Source organism: Ixodes scapularis, unplaced genomic scaffold (assembly GCF_016920785.2).
Source record: "Ixodes scapularis isolate PalLabHiFi unplaced genomic scaffold, ASM1692078v2 PGA_scaffold0__279_contigs__length_252992795, whole genome shotgun sequence".
NCBI classification, from domain to species: domain Eukaryota; kingdom Metazoa; phylum Arthropoda; class Arachnida; order Ixodida; family Ixodidae; genus Ixodes; species Ixodes scapularis.
The window spans coordinates 54,371,203-54,391,515 of record NW_024609835.1 but is presented as its reverse complement, the minus strand read 5'-3'; the positions used below and the strand labels follow the sequence as shown (position 1 = coordinate 54,391,515).

The 20,313-nt window shown below is 44.3% G+C and overlaps 1 protein-coding gene across 2 annotated transcripts in view; it reads right to left on the bottom strand.

The window, feature by feature from the left end:
• LOC8032007 (guanine nucleotide-binding protein G(q) subunit alpha) overlaps positions 1 to 13,174 on the bottom strand; it is a 50,422-nt gene extending 37,248 nt beyond the window's left edge. Inside the window, exons 1-3 of one of the 2 annotated variants that reach the window (XM_029990705.3) lie at positions 12,531 to 13,174; positions 7,747 to 7,931; positions 3,277 to 3,431 (exon numbers count right to left, since the gene is read on the bottom strand). In XM_029990705.3, coding sequence (XP_029846565.1) covers positions 3,277 to 3,431; positions 7,747 to 7,931; positions 12,531 to 12,651 — 461 coding nt within the window. In that variant the 5' untranslated portion in view covers positions 12,652 to 13,174. The remainder of the gene's footprint in view (positions 1 to 3,276; positions 3,432 to 7,746; positions 7,932 to 12,530) is intronic. The other variant, XM_029990704.3, reaches the window with a different exon arrangement.
• Positions 13,175 to 20,313: the final 7,139 nt, after the last annotated feature.

Here is a 20,313-nt window from a genome sequence, read left to right as displayed (position 1 = left end):
AATTACCACAAATGATTTTAGTTCAACACTCAATAATAAACAATGCAGCACTCAAACAAGCAGAGTAACACAATAACTAACAACAGATTTAAAAAAAAAAAAAAAAAGACATACGGAAGGGTGGTCTTGCAGTTAAAGGGATACTCCACCGATTTTTTGAGCTACCTCACCTAACTATATTTTCTGACTCCCCGGCCTTTACTCTCTCCGGTATGCTATTTAGAATCGCGAAATTCATAATAGTTATTGCGAAATCGGCAAATAAAAATGATGCAAAAACCAACATTCAAATATATGCGCGCTTTTCAGGGCCGTGACGTCAGTGGCAGGCAGGCTTGCCAGTCGAGCAAGCAGCCAAAAAATAGAATATGCCAATCATTTGTTCCGCGCTGGAGCGCGGGTACTGCAGCGAGCTTCCCAAGCATTCATTTGACACCATGAAACTGCTTCGAATCAGTTTAAAACAAAATCTACAGCTCAAAGAGTGAACCCCTGCCTTCCACTGACGTCACTTTTTCATTGTTGCCAGTAGAGACTTCGAGCTTGAAAAACACGGTGACGACCAAAACTCTAAATTCAATAACTTCGCGAAAAAACAATATTTTGACCTAATATTTGGGATACTATTTTCGCGATGTTTGTTGGTTAGTTTAGCAAAATTTCAAGCAAATCGGAGACAATGAAAAAATCGGTGGAGTAGCCCTTTAAGGAGCTTGATAAAATTCACTCTTCATGTTTCCTACAAGTGCCGACAACCATTGTCGTGCATGCGCACGACACGTGCCACAAGCAAGTTCTCCACCGTCATTCGCTTCCAGGGGTCGCTCATTTCAGTGCTGTAACACCATTTGCTGCCAAGAGCTACACAAGGCACAGGTCTTATGCACTGGCACATTTTATGCTATTTACAAGATGGTCAAAAACCAAAAAGACTTCAAGAAGCTTCAGCTGCGGTACACTACTAAGACTCTCTGTCAACACCGTACTGCAGATTTTAGTTTCAGCCCAGCCTGATTGTCTGCAATAGCTTTACGTGGTTCCAGCTTTATGTTACTTGTTTCTGGTTGCCTGAATATCAATAGCTAGTGGGACTGGTTGGAAAACAGCGGTTGGAAAAAGAGTCTCCCCTCAGACTTTGCAGGCCTCTCAGGCCTCACCGAATATGGGGCCCAAGAAAAGAATTTGGTGAAGGAGGAAGCAAGCACAGGTTGCCACCACTAACTACAACAAAAGCCTAGTAACAAGTTAACCCTAAAAAAGTTTTTTTTTGCCAAGGAAAAAAGAATTGCAATCTACTACCGTATAATGCCGCGTATAAGTCAACCTTTTTTTTTTTTTTTTAAATGTGCACTTAAGATTAGGGGGGTCGACCTATATGTGGAGGTGTCAACCTATACGCGGGTTCGCGCGGAATTTTGAGCTGAAGGAGAGATAGTAGGGACGTTTCACCTGCTCTTGGGGACTTTTCCCCTTTTTTCCCATCATGAAGGGATAGTTTCATATATGCATTGCGGCTGAATCACTGAATCGTCGGATGCAACACGCTGGAGCCCCATTGTGATTTGGCACTCCGCAACTCAGGTTTTGTGACTTCCTCGGTGAACGGCAACGATGCCTCCAAAATCACGGCATCAGTACAGCGCATTCTTCAAGCGTAAAGTTATTCTGTATGCCGAAGAAAAGAATAATGTCGCAGCCGAACGCAGCTTCGGCGATTTGGAGAGGTGCGTTCGATGATGGCGGCAACAGCGTGACAAGATATCGGCATGCTCCGGTACCCGTCGATCCTTCCGCGGTCCAAAGCAAGGACAGTTTCCTCTCGTCGAGGAAGCGGTGAAAGAATGGGTGCGAGAGCAACGAGACAAGAGCCTCAGCATGCCTTACAAAGACATTGAATGCAAGGCACGCACTGTCGCCAATGAAATGGATATTGACCGGAGCGATTTCAAGATATCGAAGAAGTGGATGGCAAATTTTATGAAGCGCCACGACTTAAGCATAAGAAGGCGAACTACCGTTTGTCAGCGGCTGCCCGACGCAAACGAAGAGAAGCTGCATAGCTTTCATCGTTACGTCGCCGACTTGAGGACGAAGAACGACTACACGCTCGGACAGATCGGCAACGCCGACCAAACACCGGTCTGGTTCGATATGCCCAGCAGTAGAACCGTTACGAAGAAGGGAGCTCGTCAGGTTCGTCTGCTGATGACGGGCAATGAGCATAACCACCTCCCAGCAATGTTATGTTGCACGGCAGGAGGCCACAAGCTGCCACCTTTTCTGATCTTCAAGCGCAAGACGATGCTGACCAACGAACGATTCCCGCCGAAAGTCATCATTCGGGTAAACGAAAAGCGCTACTTCAACGAAGAGACGGTGCTTGAGTGGTTCCAACTGGTCTGATGCATCTGATGCAGGTGCCCACCTCAAACCCTGTAGCATGCTTGTTCTTGACTCGTTTTGGGGGCACATCACGGACCGCGTGAAGAAGGCGGTAGGGAACGCAGGGTGTGACCTCGTCATCATTCCAGGCGGTATGACGTCGACCCTCCAGCCCCTTGACATGGTGCTCAACAAGCCGTTCGAGGACCGCGTGAGTCTCTTCCAGAACGAGTGGATGAGTCGGGACAGCAACCCCAAGATACCGACGGGGTGTGTGAAGCGCGCATCGTTGAGCACTGTGGCCCAGTGGGTCAACGACGCCTGGTATGGACTTCCAAACGACACGGTCCACGAGGTCTTTTCAAAGTATTTTGACGACGCTTCCCCCAACCGGCTCCAGTGACCCGCAAGACGCCGACAGCAAGCACAGCAGCCACTGCGTCGTTGTGTCAAACGACGACGACGAGGCCTGACACATCCGTGTGCTAAGTTCAAATAAATGTTCATTTCTAAAAATTTACATTTTTGTAAAAAGGAAAAAAAATTTTTTTTTTTTTTTTTTTTTTTTGTTAGTAAGGGTTGGGATTTGGGGGGTCGACTTATATGCGGCAATATACGGTAGCATGGTAATTGCTTGCAACAAGTTGTCTGATAAATCATTATGACAAACTGAAACTTATAATGAAAGGCCACATTTTATGCCCAGATTCGGAATTGTAATATTGCAGCACTTTGCCAGCACCACTGATGATCGGTGCAGGCTCTGCTGAGGAGGTCGGCTTGCACGAGAGCACTACGGCGGTTCATAACAGAGGATACGAAAGGTGCCAAGATCACAATGACCTGGCCGAACCCTCGGTCCCAACAGATGCAGAGGAAAAGGGGTGCGCTCACTATTTGGCAGAATCTGTCAGCTGGTACTCCCTACGTCGGTCGTAGCACTCCTGGATGCCTCCGTCGGCCCAGAGCTTCTTGATCGCCACCACATAGGGGCCGTCGAATGTCGTCACCGTCTCGTAGTCTACCGTCCCGACCAAGTTGGCGTGCTCCTGCAAAACAACAACAACCGAACAAGTCAAACTGCGACAACGTTCTTAGAAACTGCGGCTTCCAAACTCTTCACTTGTACTATGCTCCATAATTTGTTACAAAACTGTCATAGCTACTGGCATAAGAGCATGGCTTCGTCGGGCAACTCATTTCGACGGGCTCCCGTGCAAATGAGATGCTCAATAAAGTGACATGCTTGCATTTATAGCTTTGGCAGTGCTGTACAATAAGTATGAAACAGAGTAGGCTTCAAAGACCGGGTAGTTGGGCTAAGCACGGCCGGACTGAATTATGTAAAAGGGTTTCGCAGATTGTGCACTGATCGGCCGCACTATTTATTACCAAGGAATGCATCACCGTACACAGTTGATCAGAACATTAATGTATTGTATGTTCCGGTAAAAAGCTACATTTAACTTTCTTATACCGAGACAGAGGAAGCTAAATCTAAACTTCCAATTCCTGAAAAAATCAAAACCGTTTCGTGGTGTCTTTAAAGGCAAACTCGCATGATCGCTTTCTGACTGGCAGAAAGCACTCTCCCTGCATCCTTCTCACACCTTTTTTTCTGCTTGCCCATAAAGGATGGGTCTGGGAGCAAGCACTACAAAAAGGCGGGGGGTTTCCTCCTTCCTGATATGGAAAGGAGGAATTCAGTGGTTTCCTTTTTCCTGGCCGCACATAAAGCTTTAAAACGATTGAAAATAATGTTTGGATGTTACCCTCCAAATTCGAAACTCGGGAATTCAGTATTTGCAAAGTAAAAAAAAAAACAATTTTTAAATGCAGAATTTGAAGTTTCCACGCGATCCGCGCCAGTGCAGCAACGTCAAATATCGAGCAGTCCTGCGAGTCAAGTTTCTCCGACGACTCCAAACCGCCACCACCCGAAGTGTTGTGTTCGCCGGCGTCCTGCCAACAACCGGCTGCAAGCAGATGACGCTCGACTTTCGAGCTTGAAGTTCTTTAAGGGCCCTTTCAGTGATCTCAAATTCTTTGAAACGGTATGAGGTTGGAGAGAACGCACAGTGGACGTTTGTGAGCAACGTCAGGGGCCACATCGCACCGATTCTGTGTGAACGGCTGCCCCGGCGGAGTCACAACCGAAACTATGGTACACGGACACCAAACCCAGTTGTTTTGACCGTTTGACGATTTCCTCTTTAAAGTCTGAGAGGTCGTTGGGGCAAGTGAACGTTAGTTTCAATTAAAGTTTTATTTGAAACATTTTTCAATTCGCCTCACCGCTCTCTCGCCTTTCTTATGTTCCCAAGTCTTCTGCACAGAACCTCAGGGCGAGCAAATGCTGGCTGCAGGCTTGCAATACACCTTTCCATAAAAGGTTATTAGGGCACGTTCATTGCTGCGTTTGTGTTATGCACGTGCAGTCTCTGGCTGGTCGCAATAGACCTATTGCTATATTACCCAAGCATGAAGGAGATTGCAGGGATTGGTGTTCCACGCACATCACGTGCATGCCTTCCCCGTATAAAAGATTCGAAGTAAAAACTAAAATAAAGCGTTGACGAACGCGCATGCAAGATGCCATTTGTTTTAGGTTTTTGCTCTAGAAACGTTACTACTGCTGACGCCAGCACGTGCGGCGCATGGAGAACACCAATCCATGCATTCTCCTTGATGCTTGAGTAATATAGCAATAGGTCTATTGCAAGTGAGAGCTGGCTGGACTGATTTTGCATGTGTGGGCACTGCGTATAAACTGTGATTTTTCTAAACAGTGGTAGTACAGCAAAGGAGGCGCACCAACTTTGATACATTCGAGTTTATGGCAATATGGCAGCGCTGTTTGTTCCACTATTAAGATGAAGTGACTGCAAGACTCCAGGAAAGCACACAGCAATGGCAGCTGTACTTCGTTTCAGCTTATGTCCAGACGCAGGCAATGCTACAAGCGCCAGCATGTGGCCTTCAACAGTGCTCGCAGTGCACAAGGGCGCGTTCTTGGGAGGGATGCTGAAGGCCCAGAGCTCGCGCTTGTAGCATCATCTGCGTGCGGACTTAGACGAAGCAGAGCAACAGCGAATGGCTTCAAAGAGGTCTGGGGCCCTAAACTCTTCAAACACAAAGTTGGGGCCGAAGCTGACAGATTACACCGATTGAACAGTCACGACGATGACTGTGCATTTTTGTCGCCCGTGCCCAGTCAGCACATTCTGCGAACTTTCGGCTCCAGCTTTTATGTTTGACTAGATGAGGGCCCCTGGTAGTAGAAGCATCGCAATGAGGGATGGTGCAACAGCAGTTCTAAGCTGAAACGAAGTCTAACCATGGCAACGACCACTGTGGCAGCAACTTTTGGATACAGAGCTTGGGATTCGGATTCCCTGGCGTTCCCTTTGGGTCGGAAGCTCCGATGTCGATGTCGCCAACAAAAACTGCGAAACAGCTAATTTTGATGAGGATTGTTTATAATTTCACTTTAGGCGCACCTTGACGCAATTCCATTCTTATTTATACTTTTGTATCAGTGCGGTGCATCAGTGCGGCGTAGTTCTATCCCTGATAGTGAAGTGCTCTGAATGATGTCCCAAAAGGTGTGGTGCAAAGTGCTGCCCCATCATTTTTGTAGCTCAGTGGCATTGTGCATCTAATTCCTAGAGACACGGAGGAGCGGAACTGGTGTGTGCCTACTGCCTGACTGCTTGTACACATCTGTAAGATGGCACAAATTTTCGGCTGGAGAGAGGTGCCACAACTGGGACACGTCTTTGTCAGACTCTCGTGCTTCAGTTGAGCATCTCAAATGAAGCTTGCAGTCTGAATACAACCATCTGAATATAAGATTGCACAATGTCTGTTTCGAGATATGGTCATATGCAACAATAAGAATGTTTGCATATATGCAATTTTAGCGAACGCCAGCACTAAATTATAGCACTTGCGTTACCACATTGCTACATGAGAGTTTTAGAATAGCATTTCTCCACTGCGATGCAAAGACCAGAGCATCTTGCACTTGCAACGCCATAAAGATACAGTAACAATTTTTATTTTATGCACAAAATGCTGTAACTTGAGAAAAAACTAGTTTTTCTGCTCTAAAGTAACATTTTAGATTTGTTCAAATGTGAGAATACGACGCGAGCAGTCGATTGCTCGTGTCCGCTTGCATCAGTCACCTCAGCAAGAAAGATTTTGTGTACTGACAAAACAAACACCATACCTTTGCCGAGAAATGTTTGTGCGTCGCAATGCCAGGTTGTCAGCGGCTGTTGCCTACCTTCCTGGGTATTCCAAACCGTTCGTGACATGCATCCCCCATAGGAAAGCAATGTCGTCCCGTATTAAAAATTTCAATTGTGGGGATGTCGCCGCCGACGTGCTCACGACGACAGCCATCCCGGGAGCCGCCATTTTCTAACTGCGCTCGTCTCGGCTTTAGCCAACTTACCGTCTATGCGTCCGTCAGAGGAACGCATAAACTCTTTGCATATGCGTGCAATGTCCGAAAAAAGGGGTACGCTAAAATAGTGCGTGCAAAGTGCAAGAGGCGATTAACGTTCAGCATGTGAGCAGTGGCCAAGACTTGGGAAGCCTTGGTGAGGAAGTTGCTACATTTTAGTTTTTTACTTTAGGCATATGACACACTAGAGAGCAACATGTTCAATAAGTCTGCAGTGCTGGTTCATACTGCCCATACCATGGATCAAATTACCTCAAGTTTTACATTTTTACACAGCAGATCCTTTCAAAGCCTGGAGGTATAGTCTGTTGCCGGCTTAGAATACACAAACAAGCCCTCGCACAATGCTCTCCGCTTAAAATGATTAGTGGGTTCCTCCTCTCCACTCGCCTCCCCAGAATTTGCTCCCTTAAAGTAGAAAGAGTGAAGAGCTTTGTGGGAGAAGCTTATCTCACTTTCCTTAACCTGCAGCAAACTACCACACTTGTGTGCAAGAACTGCATCCCTGAACCAAGGCAGACCCAAAACATGTTCCTCACTTTCAGATGGGTATTTGAAATTTATTTCAATGGTGGCTTTGCACACTTATTTACTTCTGGCCTTATTACCATTCTTTGAAGCAAGAGGCCATGTGACAATAATTTGAGATTTCTGGCTACTCACAGCACAGTTGCACTTGGAGTGCACAGTTAGCACTCCAAGATGAAACTAAGTTTTGCTCTGACAACCCTAAACATTTACAACAGGCCCAATTAGGGCACCTGCACAAAATGGGCTTCACATTCCTGCTGTAGGTTAAGGGGGCATAAAATATCTGTACGATACCCTGAGAAACCTGTTCAGAGATTGTCTCGAAAGTAAGAAGCCACAAACAAAGTCTGACTACTTACGATGTTGTCTGGATTTGTGTACTGAATTTTTAGCATGTCCATGGCCTTTATCATGCTCTGCATTGCCATGAAGATGTTCTGGTAGACAAGCTTGATGAAGCCCTTCTTGTCCTCTTCATTGTAGCCATGGCCATGGATGATTCGCATCTGCTTGATGAAGGTGCTTTTTCCAGACTCCCCCGTTCCTGTAAAAGTAACAGACAGGCATCACCCCTTTGGAAAAAAATATTGTGCCCCATAATGCTGGTGATTATGAACCCAGGACACAATCAGCCCCTGTGAAAAATGTCCTCGTTATACCAATGAAGTATTTAACTGTCACACTAAAAGGCACTTAGTTTTTACAAACACAATAAACTCGCCAAACCCTTTCAGTGCTATAGAAAGCACAGTATGCCTGTATTCCAACTGGGGGTGGCTGGCTTTCAGAAAAGGTTCTGCCGTACATAGTTTTGATTATCGGAACTCCTTAGAAATGGTCATGCTCAAATTCAGCTTTCAGAAAGCCACAAGCAGTCTGCACAACCATCTAAGTTAAAAATATTCTCAAGAAATAAAAATTACCAAAACATTGAACACACTTGTACTTGCACGTGAGAGCATAGCCACGAGGATAAATGCAAGCTCGGAATTTCTAGCAGGATCCCCTTTCCTGCAGTAGATGCAGCAAAAAGCTCTTTTCATATACCTCTCTCCATGGCTTTTGAAATCGCAGATTTCAGGGGCCAGTCTCAATGAGATTTGTGGTGCAGCAGGGTGCGCTCACAAGCTGACTGAGGCTGAGGCTTGTTAAAGTCAAGGAGAACACCTTGTTTTGTAAACACTGCCAGAGTAACGTTCCAAGCAGTGCCAGTAAATTAGCTATGCTTCAGAGTAGCGACAATAGCCCATGTTGTGGCTTAAAATCATAGCTGCCAGTTATCTGAAGCTTTAACTGAAATCAGAGGAAATGCTTTTACGTCCTCCACAAATGTTTAAACAGTTTGCGACAGAGCAAAGCTATATTACATGGGCTTCCCAACACTAAATCTAATGTTGAGGAAGTTGCAATTTTGAATAATGACGATTGGCAGTTGCATCTGCTCTGCACAAACACCAAGATGGTGGCGCCCACAACAATATCGGGAACAGAGTGTCGATACCCTAAGTGTGTCTCATTTCGTGGCTCTAGTTCCAATGTTCCCATGTTTTGACCACGGTCACAGTACCAGTGCCAAAGTGGTACTGCTGTGAACAAGAGACTGCCTGTCAATCTGTGGCACGTTCAGATTTTTTTCAAAAATTATGAAAGCCCATGCAAGTGCTTCCAATAGTGGTTTCACCCTTTCTAATTGACTTCGATATTCACAGATCGCATTTCCACGTTCTTCAAATGCTCTATCGCAAGAATGCATTTCACTGGCACCTTTACTGACTTCCTTGCTGTACTCCTAGCTTTTCCATGGAAGGATATGGGCAGAGATTCAGGGCTCACACAGACTCTAATATACTCAATTTGACGACGAACCACCAGTGATGCAATCAAACATCACAAAACAAAAGTGCAGAATAGTTTCTGCTCCCCATTTAAAAAAGAAACTGGGTAGACTGCATATATGACGCACTCGCAAAGTTTAAGTGTGACAACCTCTATGTGCAGTCTAATGAAATGTAACATGTATTTGTAAGTCACAAAATTGATGGAAAGAAACGAAAGTATAAAATGGAACACATGTATTTGATATTCGCAGAATCGATTGAACGAAACAAATATTTAAAAACCATGACGTAAACTTGTACAACTAAGCGACACACAAGAAACCCAACCACTGTGAGGTCACTTTCATTTCTGTGCATTGCCGTGTCGCGTTTGTTGTTAACGCTTTTGTTTGATTAATGCCTTTATCATTCTGGATCACTACGGCCGAACTGGACATGCAAGGCGTGTCACAAAATAGTGGAGTGAGTGACGTCACATCAGCATCTGGCATACTATGATCATCTTGTTGGGCGCATATTTCTTGAATGGATGGAGATGTCTTGATGCATTCACCATAATGTTTGGCTTTTCGACATTTCAGCATTATGCATACAATAGGAACAGAAACAGGCCTCGACTGTCAATTTTAGGATCAAGTTTCAACTTTCATGCGCAATAAGTAGCGTAGCATTGTCACGAGTTATATGTCAGCACCTATACAACTTTGAAATTATACCAGAAACAAATCAATCGAACGACGTCTGATAACAACAGCGAGTCAAACTGTACTGAGCACACACAGTCAGCTCATAGAAAGCGCCGTTTCATCCCACGCCTGACCGGGAGGGGAGTGAATGGGCATATTTCAAATGAGTGAGGCAATGAGTCAAGGTTAGTTATGTCGTGTTGCCTGTGGAAGAAAAATTGAGAACTGAAGGTGCTGCAAGCCGAAAAGAGAAGAAGATGCATAAAATAAAGATGTTGCATACTTTGACTAGGGTAATTCACTGTCAGTCCACTTTCCTCACAATACAACATATTGGCGCAGTTGACAGGATCCCCCTTCTGACAACAGAGTTCAGCGATGTCAAAGGCATAAAAAAATAATAAGTGCCATTCGAGCACACTTGCAAAGCGTCAGAACAAGACTTTGCAAGACGTCACGCTAGCGAAAGTTGCTGATATTATCAGGTCTTCAAATTTTTCTGAGTTATAAGCTGAACATACCTTGCTACCCTTCTTCAAACTGCAGAAAGAACTCACAGTGGTTCAAGGCCTGGTTCTATGTAACCGGAAGACTGTCCCACCGACCACACTTCGTCAGATTATGGACATCATTCACAAATCTCATCCAGGAATTGGACAAACAAAACAGACTGTGAGACCGCTACTGGAGGCTAAGAATGGATGCGAAATCATCACTAGCTGCATAGCCTGCCCGAAACATGACAAGATTGTATACACAGCACCAGCTTTGATGCAGGCAGTACCCTTCCCAACAGGTGCAAGGAAGCAGACTTTGTCAAGTCATTTACAAGTTTTCCCGGACACCGCAGGTATGCCATCGCTGCAGCCGATTACTTCAGCAAGTCGCCAGAAGCTGGATTCAGCTCACACAAGGAGCTACATAATGACACAAGAACAATTGCTTTTTGGCTTATAGTCACAGAGCAGTAGGCTGTTATAATAATGTCTGTTTTGGTTGCACAACGTTTCCAAATACACCCCTTCAGGTAAAATGTTGTCGAAAGATGCGCAATAAATATCAGAAACCTCACCGAATGAATATGGCTAAACGAGAAAGAAATGTTTTTTCTGCAACAAGCAAGTTTGATGTAGAACAAACAAAATGTCTGGGTAGGGGGTAGGCATGCGAGGATTCTGCTATTTTTGGAAAGTCCATGAGCAACAGTCTGCCGCATACTTCAGAATTAAAGCTGATATTAGTGAAACATGCTTCCAACAAACCCATACATGGCATACTGAGCAATGCTTGTCAAGATCAGTTATCCAGCAGAATAGTTGCATTGAAACTCCAAATAATATTAACCCCGCCTCACATCGTCGGCATGTGATTGTTTGCATGTCTAATATATGCATGCTCGTAGAATACGTTACATTTTGTGCGGGATGGCCATTCTGCCTGTACAAGTCTGAGGGCCCATATATGAGTATGTAAATGTTTATTTTGCCTTTTGTACAATTTTTTTTTCCTCTCCTGAGTTGACTGAAAGGTTCGCAGCATTGTAAATAAATATAAATAAATAAAAGATGTCTAAAACAAAGCGAGATAACCAAGACCATCATGTACTGTCCCACCAACTAAAAACGTAACTGGCAACAAGTGTGTTTCCTTTTTTTTTTTTTTTTTGTCTTTACAAAGCAGCATTGAATCTAAATAGCTAACAACGTTGGTGCGTCTGCCACGCTTTTACCGCTACCGTGATTGCTCGACCGTTGCTGCACTTAGGTTCCCAATACACTCAAATACGTTCGAGATCACGCCCCCTCAACGTTGAGCTTTTGTTTTTACTCCTCTATCATGAAGTTAAACATCGGTATTTTGCATACTGCGAGATATACACCAACGTTTCGAACACAAGGAGCTGATTAGACTTGCGCAACCGTGTATGAAACCGGCAAGCAGCAATCACTGCATTCGCAACTATGGGTCGTTGCCGCACTGATCATTGGCAGGGAAAAAACGCCAGAGGGAAAAAACATGCGGAGCATCGCGAGCAGCCAAGTGTTTACAGGACGTGAAAGAGAAAATCGAAAACACGCTCTGCAGACAGACAGATTTCTGAACCCAAATAATGGGGGAGTGCACGACCGGAACAAACAAAAAAAGAAAACAACGCAGTGAGGAACTCCAGCAACGAACGAAGGGAGGTGTGACCAGCAGACGAACACCGCTACTAAAGCTGCGTTTAGCGTACGATAAGTTCCAATCTCAAGCGTGCTGAGGGTTCTTGAACTCGAAGACGATTCATTACGTTTCCTGACGCGTATAAAACGCACGAGAACATCGCCACCGCCGCCGAAATGCTGTTTGAAAAGACGTTCGAGGTGCCAGCGCTGAGCGCCCACCGGCGGAAACCCGGCGACGTTAGGAGGCCGGCCAGCTGTCACAACTCGCTTGCACGGACGAGGCCCGAACCTCACGGTGTCGATCACCATATGATTGCGAGTGAATTTTGCGCGAATGGTTTTGAACTGGCGCTATTGTAATAGGCTTAAGGACGGGCAAGTTTTAGGCCTAAACCAACATGGCTACCCGTCCACAGGGCCTGTCATGTAACTCGCGAGATCGAGTGCAACTTACCGAGTAGGAGCAACTTGAGCTCCCGCCTGGCATCCCGCTTATCCTTTCGTAGTTGTCGCTCGATCTCTTGGTTGATTCTTCTCTGTTCTTTCGCTTCTTCACTAATGCAACACGCCATCATGGTCGCGGACTCCTGTGTAACACCCACCGCCCAGTTTGTCACTCCGCCGGCCCCGTGGTGCCACACCACTCACAATGGCTGTTCACCGGACAATCCACGCGATGCTCCAGCCTTCCGAAAAATGAGGAAAAGAGGAAAAAAAACAAACCCTAGTCCTTAACACCTCGTCACAAATACCCAATCAACCCTCACCGCCGTACTCTCCAGCTTCCTTTAGTCTGGGTGTGGTGAGAGCCGAGAAATATGCGTGGATCCCCCCGTCGGCGAACTTAAAGCCTAACCGATTTAGAGGACTAAGTGGCACTAAACAAACATAAAACGCACTCGCATAAACCAATTAGGTCAAGATGCAAACTTGTGTAAAAAGAAATACTGGCCTAAAGGCTTCTTAATCTAATTACTCATAAAAGAAACCTCAACATCACAGGGAGGTCACGCAACCGACAGAACAGCCGCCGCCAGAATTTGTTGCAAGGCATCACGGGATAGAGGTCGTGTCAGAGTTGTCACGTGCTTTTTATATTCTGTCACGTGACTAATAATCGGCCGCCAGATTGGCGTCGCGGCGTCGCGAAATACATCAGTGAATTTCGTCGTGTGCTGTGAACGTGTATTTCTGCTGAAATTAATGTGGCATAATTTAGTGTGTGTGTGTTTTGTGCAGTTTGCGTGCGTGTGAAGCTCCTGGTGGGCTCACAACAGACTGGTCCGTTTTGATATTGTGTTTGTGACAAAACCGAGTTGGTGAATTGGTACGTTGCCTTCTCCAAGCTCCCATCCGCCAGCATTTTGTCCTCTTTGTGCCTGATGGGAAACTTGCCACCTTGTTTGCCACCCGAACTGCCCGAACGCCCAATCTATAGCGGTTACAGCAGTCCTGATTGAAGTTAATTTTGTGCTTCAGAGGCTGTGACCATTGAACAAGGGTTGCATCTTTCGGGTCGATTTATTGGAAGGTTGCAGACGTTTCGCAAACAAAAATTTACGAAAAACCCCAGGACTACAATAGCTTCGCTTTGCTAACGGGAGCTGTTGCCGTCACATCGCAGGACCCGAAATCCGCATATTCGATAAGTCTCTATTGCCTTTCAATCAATCGACTCCCGCACTGTGCGTGCGTAGTCGTTGCATCTGTTGCACGTGTGTGCAGTGTGCACTGCCGAAAATGAGCCAGAGTCGCCCTTCATTTTGCTTTTTATTAGTAGGTTTTGACTTCGTTAATACTGCTACGCTTTAGCGTGATTTTACGAAATGTTTTGGTTTCCATTACTATCGAAAAGCATAATTTTATTTTTCGTCATCGCAGATTTTATAGTGGTTGATCCAAAATAAGTTAATTAGAAAACTAACTTTGGGGATGATGACGGTTCGTCACATGCGCACCCGTCAGAGACCGACTGGTAGCATGATAATTCGTCATAGGGCTACTCGTCCATAGGACAATTAGTCGCATCGAGAGTGCAGGAAAAGATATAATCTACAATCCGTAATTTTCAGTAACTATCAATGTCCCTTGACTACTGTGCAGCTAGAATAGCAGGATGGGATGCTTGAGTAAAAACGAATATATAGGGCGGTTCAAGTCACCAGGCTTGATCTAAAATGGACCGTAAAAATCTACGCCTGCACGTAGCTATCTAAACTTTTTGTCAAAGGTGTATTTCACAGGTCGGTTTTTTCTTGTAAAATTAAAAAGCGTAGCTCTCTTTCTGTAAAAAACAAGGACAAGAAACTTGCCGGGGTCTACGGCGGGCAGCGACGCAGACGACAGGATTCCAGTAGCAGGGTGTGTTTGGTGTTCGTATTGATAGATGGCGTCAGAAGCAGTGTCTGAAGGTGCAGCCGACCAGCGAAGAAAGCAGACGACATGCAGACGAAATCCATTGGCAGCAAAAGTGCCGCCGTTATGTAGATGCATTTTTTTACTTCAAGTTTTGCTTTTATTGTTTGCGTTTATTTTATAACCAAAGGTATATTTCAAGAGGTTTATGTTCATTTTAAAAAAAACCACGGTGGTCGTGAGCCGTCGCGATAAGAAGGTAGCGCCATCTATCAGCCCGAACGCCAAACACACCCGCTACTGGATTCCTGTCGTCTGCGTCGCTGCCCGCCGTAGACCTTGGCAAGTTTCTTGGCCTCGTTTTTTACACTAAGAGAGCTACGCTTTGTAATTTTACTAGAAAAAACCGACCTGTGAAACACACCTTTGACGAAAAGTTTAGATTGCTACGTGCAGGCGTCGATTTCTGTGGTCCATTCTAGATCGAGCCTGGCGACTTGAACCACCCTATATGGAAATTTATGCACTGCAGATGAATGTGCATAATCGTTTGAGCATGAGGCTATGCATAAATGCCACATGATAATTGTTTTGGACTGCTAAAGATATATCTATGCACAAATATACTCGAAATAGGAAATACTTGGGAAGGAAACTTTTATAATCTTGATATAAGAATTCCAAAATTTTAAAACACAGTGTTTCGGGGCCCTGCCCTTAGCTTGTCAATGTGGCGGGTGCTGTTGTGCTGTCCAGCAATGAAGTGTATCTGCCTGTTGCAGTTGGCATATTTATATGATTTTTTTAACACACTTGTAAATTTGGCGCCGTCTTCAGCCTGCGATACTTGTTTTATCGGTGTCAAAGTGATGACGAAACGGGCACTACAGAGTTTATGGCATCACCATTGATTTAAAAAGGAAGTATTATCAGTGCTAAACATAAAAAAGGTTTTGGCACGCATACACTTTTTTGACGACACCTCCGTAGGGTCTTTCGTGAGGGTACAGTTGCTTGAAAGTGCGATAATCCAACTGGCAGACAAATCAGTTGTAATTTTTACTTTCTATGCGGAGCGCACATTCATAAGCTTCTTTTGCAGGGGTTGTTGCGACGTCGAAACGCCAAGCTCTGATTGGCTGATTGGAGGATAGTGGGTAGACCTCAAGGCAAGCTGCCTCGAGGTCTTTCTACTATCCTTCAATCAGAGCTCAGCATTCTGAAGTCGCCATAACCCCTGCAAAAGTAGCAGACAAATTTTTGCTTTGCATTGAGATCTTTCATGACAAATCCAATTAAACAATATTTTGCTCCTCCCGTTGCATGTATACAAGAACCCGTTGTGAAGCAGCGTCGTTTCACCTTTCTCCTTCATGATCACCTCCATCTTTGAAATTGAAGCGAGTTCGAAAACAGTTGTTTTCAAGTGGCCGCACGTTCCCCATTCGGTACCGGACCTGAGGCTACGGTGTTAGGTTCAGTTCCTTCACCCTCGATGAAGCATGCTGAACCGAACAGAACAAAACATTTTCTAGAGGATGAACTATTGTGCGACGGGTTGACCCCGTGACTAATCATCCTATGACCAATGTTCCACTGTGGCAAACCAGCCTGTTGCCAGCTGCCCTATAACGAATCACCATGTAAGAAATGGACATTATCAGAGACTGAGGGTCAGTTGTTACTTTTAGCATCCCTCTCTCACCATGCCTTATCGGGTCACCTCCTCAATCTCAAGATTTTGCTAAGCAGCTGTATATACAACAGACAAATTTCATGTGCAATGAGCCACAAGTTGGAGCTATAAATGTGCAGGCATTGCAACTCCAAAATCACCGCAGGCTTGTTTGTGCCAGGCTAGTATAAAAAAAATTAAAAAGAAGTATCCAGCAAAAGTAGCTTCTCGTTTTGGTGCACTCTTAAACTCTTACCTGTAAAAAGAAACTCGGTTCACTCTCTTTTGCCAGTCTTTTGTAGCAGTTCTCCCCGACTGTGACAGACATATCCTCCCACTCGGAGACCCTGTGCATTCACCCTTATTCCCTCCTGGTTCAGAATTAGAGAGCTCATCGCTTTGTCTTGCGCTTCCCTGCAGATGAAGTATTTTTTTAAGTCCTACCTAGGGTGTCTTCATGTGTGCTTTGCATGGAGTGATGACACCTAACCATTTTTTTCCAAACACTTCTTTTTTTTTTTTGTTGTTGTTGTTGTTCAGGAGCTTTGAAATCACATCTTCCAGCATGAGCTCTTGGCATTGGCTGTACTTAAAGTACCTCTATGACTTTAGGTGTCCTGCGGTGGCATTTAGTTTTCAGCTTATTTCTTTGCATTTTCCCGGCCTGCAAACGTGTGCAGTCGGTATCAGGTACTACAAAGACTGTTCTCACCCCAAATGTAAGGACATTCAGGCGCCCTAGTCTTGCCGTGTCAAGAGGCAAAAAACCACTCCCCATGAGCTTGTTTACTTTGCAACTGCAACTCTTACGTCTCTTTTCCCCTCAAGCACAGGGGTGCTCCAAAATACCCAAGGCAAAACATATGCCCCTCAGACTTCCTAGCACAAAAAAAAAATTGGTTTGCTATTGTTTTGACCTTCCAACCTCCCTCAAACAAAAGGCAGAAGTAACTTATGAGCAACTTGTGAAGTCAATATGAGTTGCTTGTAAAAAGTAATCAAGTTAAAGTACTAGATATAAACCTTTGAAAATATTTGTAATATACAAAGTTATGCCCAGAAGTATTTAAGATGGTGTAACTTCAGCGAAGTACAGTGGTGTCAAGAAAAGCAGGGTAAAGGAGATTTAATTGCCCCTTCAAAACAAACGAAAAGTTACGCCTCCTCACGTCGCCCCCGCCCCCCCCCCCCCCCTTTTATATGTTGCACCTCTATAGCCTTGTCTTCTCACACCCTCACAACACCCTTTCAAAGGTGGAGTCGACTTGAACACATAAACACACACAAAAGGAAGTATTGGACTCGTATACTGCCGGCCCACAACCATTCATGGGAGTGCTTCTATGTTCAAACAGACCAGCCCAACCAGCATACTTGGGTAGTAATTCAATTACAGTAATTTAATTACTTTTTCCGGCAATTTGTAATTGTAATTAATTACTTTTAGCTAAAAGGAATTGTAATTTAATTACTTTCTAGCGTCAGTAATTGTAAAATTTCAGGCACAATTACAATTACTTTGCAAGATTTTACGGCGCCGGCGCTTTTCCTCCTTTGACCACGAGGACGGCAGTACAGCCAAAGCGACGGGGGAGAGAGTGTATCCCAACCTGCTCAAAAGGAGGGAAAAGTGGAATGGAAAAGAGAGACTGGGATAGAACGGAATGAACGGTTTTGAGAAATAATTTGATAACTGAGGGCTACATTTACGTCGGTTTTCGGTCGGATCGCAGTTGAAATCTGTCTCTGTCTCGTTCACTTCCTGTTGCTCGTGTTCCTAGGGGTCTCTCTTATTTCTCATTCCCTTCAGGGGGCATCGGGGTTCGAAGTCAAGCTGGTTAGGCTCCAATCACATCATCCGGTCGAGGCGGGGAAGTTTGCGGTTCTCCTTACGCGACCTTTGTCACTAGCACATTCGCTTACATATTTCAGTCAAGGTTGGCGGTTTTACTGTTCATGAAATTATTCCCTTATCTTTACGAGTTCTTCACGTCCCTCTACTCTAGCTTGTCTGTTGGTACCACCTCCAGTAAGTTGTGATACTCTAACATCGAGGCGAAGAAGCAGCAGGTCTCGTTAACACAACTCATTCCACCTCACTTCCTACCGTTGTTGCTACACTTCTCTTTCCTCTCCCAATCCTCGCCTACCTTTCTGCATAAAGTTTCATTATTTACTGTTTGCTTCAACCTTTAACCCTTTCAACCGTTTCTCAACCTGATTGGACGAGATTCCAAAACTTTACAAACACCAATTTTAGACTGTCAAGAGCTTGTTTTAAAATAAAATACAAATATAATAAAAATTTATTTTTATTTATTGAGAATATAAGAATGCAGGAGTTCATTACTCCAAACTGTTAAGTTCAACAATTCATTTAACACACTCTCAGAAATAAGTAATTGTGAAGTAATTGCATTACTTTTTAAAAGTAATTTGTAATTGTAGTTCAACTATTTTTGGAGCAAAATAATTGTAATTGTAACTAAATTACATTTTGAAAGTAATTTACCCATGTATACCAACCAGATTCCCTAAAGGGCAACTCCGATCGAAAACAAAACCAAAATAAATGACTGGTATCACTTTATCGGCACAAAATATGATCATAGCCGAAATATTAAGTCAAAGTGAAGCCGCATACTCCACTAAAACCGATTTTAAAGATTTGTTTAGCTGCTCTTTGGCGGGCGGCGAGTGGGTTAGCTTTTAGCCGAGGAACACTGGTTCAGCACCCTTGTGACGTCGCGTCGTGGTGGAGCTGCAGTCAATTGGTTGTACCGCATACTGCAGCACCCTCGGTGATGTCACATCACAGCCGTACGGCTGATTATCAGTGTTGCCATCCCTTTAGCAGATAGTTCTGGTTCTGCTAAATTTCCGAAACCATACATACCAACAAAGTCTAAAGCAACCCCCAAGCTGGTCTTCTTGAAATTAGAAAAAAAACTGAAAAGCCCACAACAAAAAACTGTACTTCAGTTAGAGAAAAAAAAATACAACCTTCACAGCAACGAAATTTTTACTTTATTTTTCCTCACGCGGTGAATATAGCCCGCATTGAACTCTCCACGAGGATACTTTTTTTGGGAATCACACCGCTCGCTTTGTCTCATTCTCTTATTGGTACCAAGACGCTTTTCAAGTATTTAGGTTGCGTGTATGTTCTTTGGGGGTCAGAGAATCCCACTGCCACATCCAGCCTTCATGAGCCCCGATAACATCACTTTCTTGTGGGCGCTGAAAATATGTCCCGATACAGATCAAACCTGTGGGAAAAATCTCCCCCGGCCAACTTTACCCAATTAAAAAAAAAAACCATAATAACTTGAACCAAATAATGGTAAACTCCGAAAGTTTGGCACCTGGTCCCAATTGCTAGCATCACATTTGGGCAGAGAATTGGCATTCGGCGACGCAGTCTACTTTTATGGCGAGAAAAACAGGGTCCTCTTTCATCTTTGACACCAGTACTTAGGTTACATGAAAGTCTGGTTCCTGCTTGCCATGTTAGGATATTGATTTCACATCTAATACCAAAACCTTCAGTTTGGACCATGGTAGTTTTTTCCAACCAACTTGTATGTTAAAAGAGATTCTATTAAAATTCAAGGATGTATTTGAACCACATCTATAGGGCTGGGAACAAGATCTCATATAATTGAAACAAGTGAAATATGTTGCTTTTTGAAATGATTTGAGGAAGGTAACACTCCCCTGGATAAACCAAGCACTAGGCATATGCAAATAGTGGATTTTGAATTTGATGCGAAATCCAAGTAAATAGTGGTTTTGCAATTGTTTTTTTTTTTTTTTTTTCCGGTTTGAATATTAAATAGTTTTTTTTAGCCTTTCACTACTGCACCATGCTTAAATGAAAACCCAGCCCCACTTGTCCATTTCTAAGCTAAGTAAATTTTAATTCAACTATATTGGCCTCAGAAAGTCCAATGCCTACATTGGGATAGGAAGTAATTGACATACTTGAAACAAAATTAAACTAACGCGGGTTGTTGGGTCACCTCAACCTAACAGTCGTGCATCTTTGAAGATTTTACTGCAATGTTGATACCAACATTCATGAAATTTCCCTTTCTTTTTAAACATACCCGTTGCACGTGTGCCCCATCTTTTGTGGATGTGCTTTCCTCCTAAGCGCACGGCTACAATATCGATTCTTGGAAGTGTTGATCGTTGCGTTTTAGGC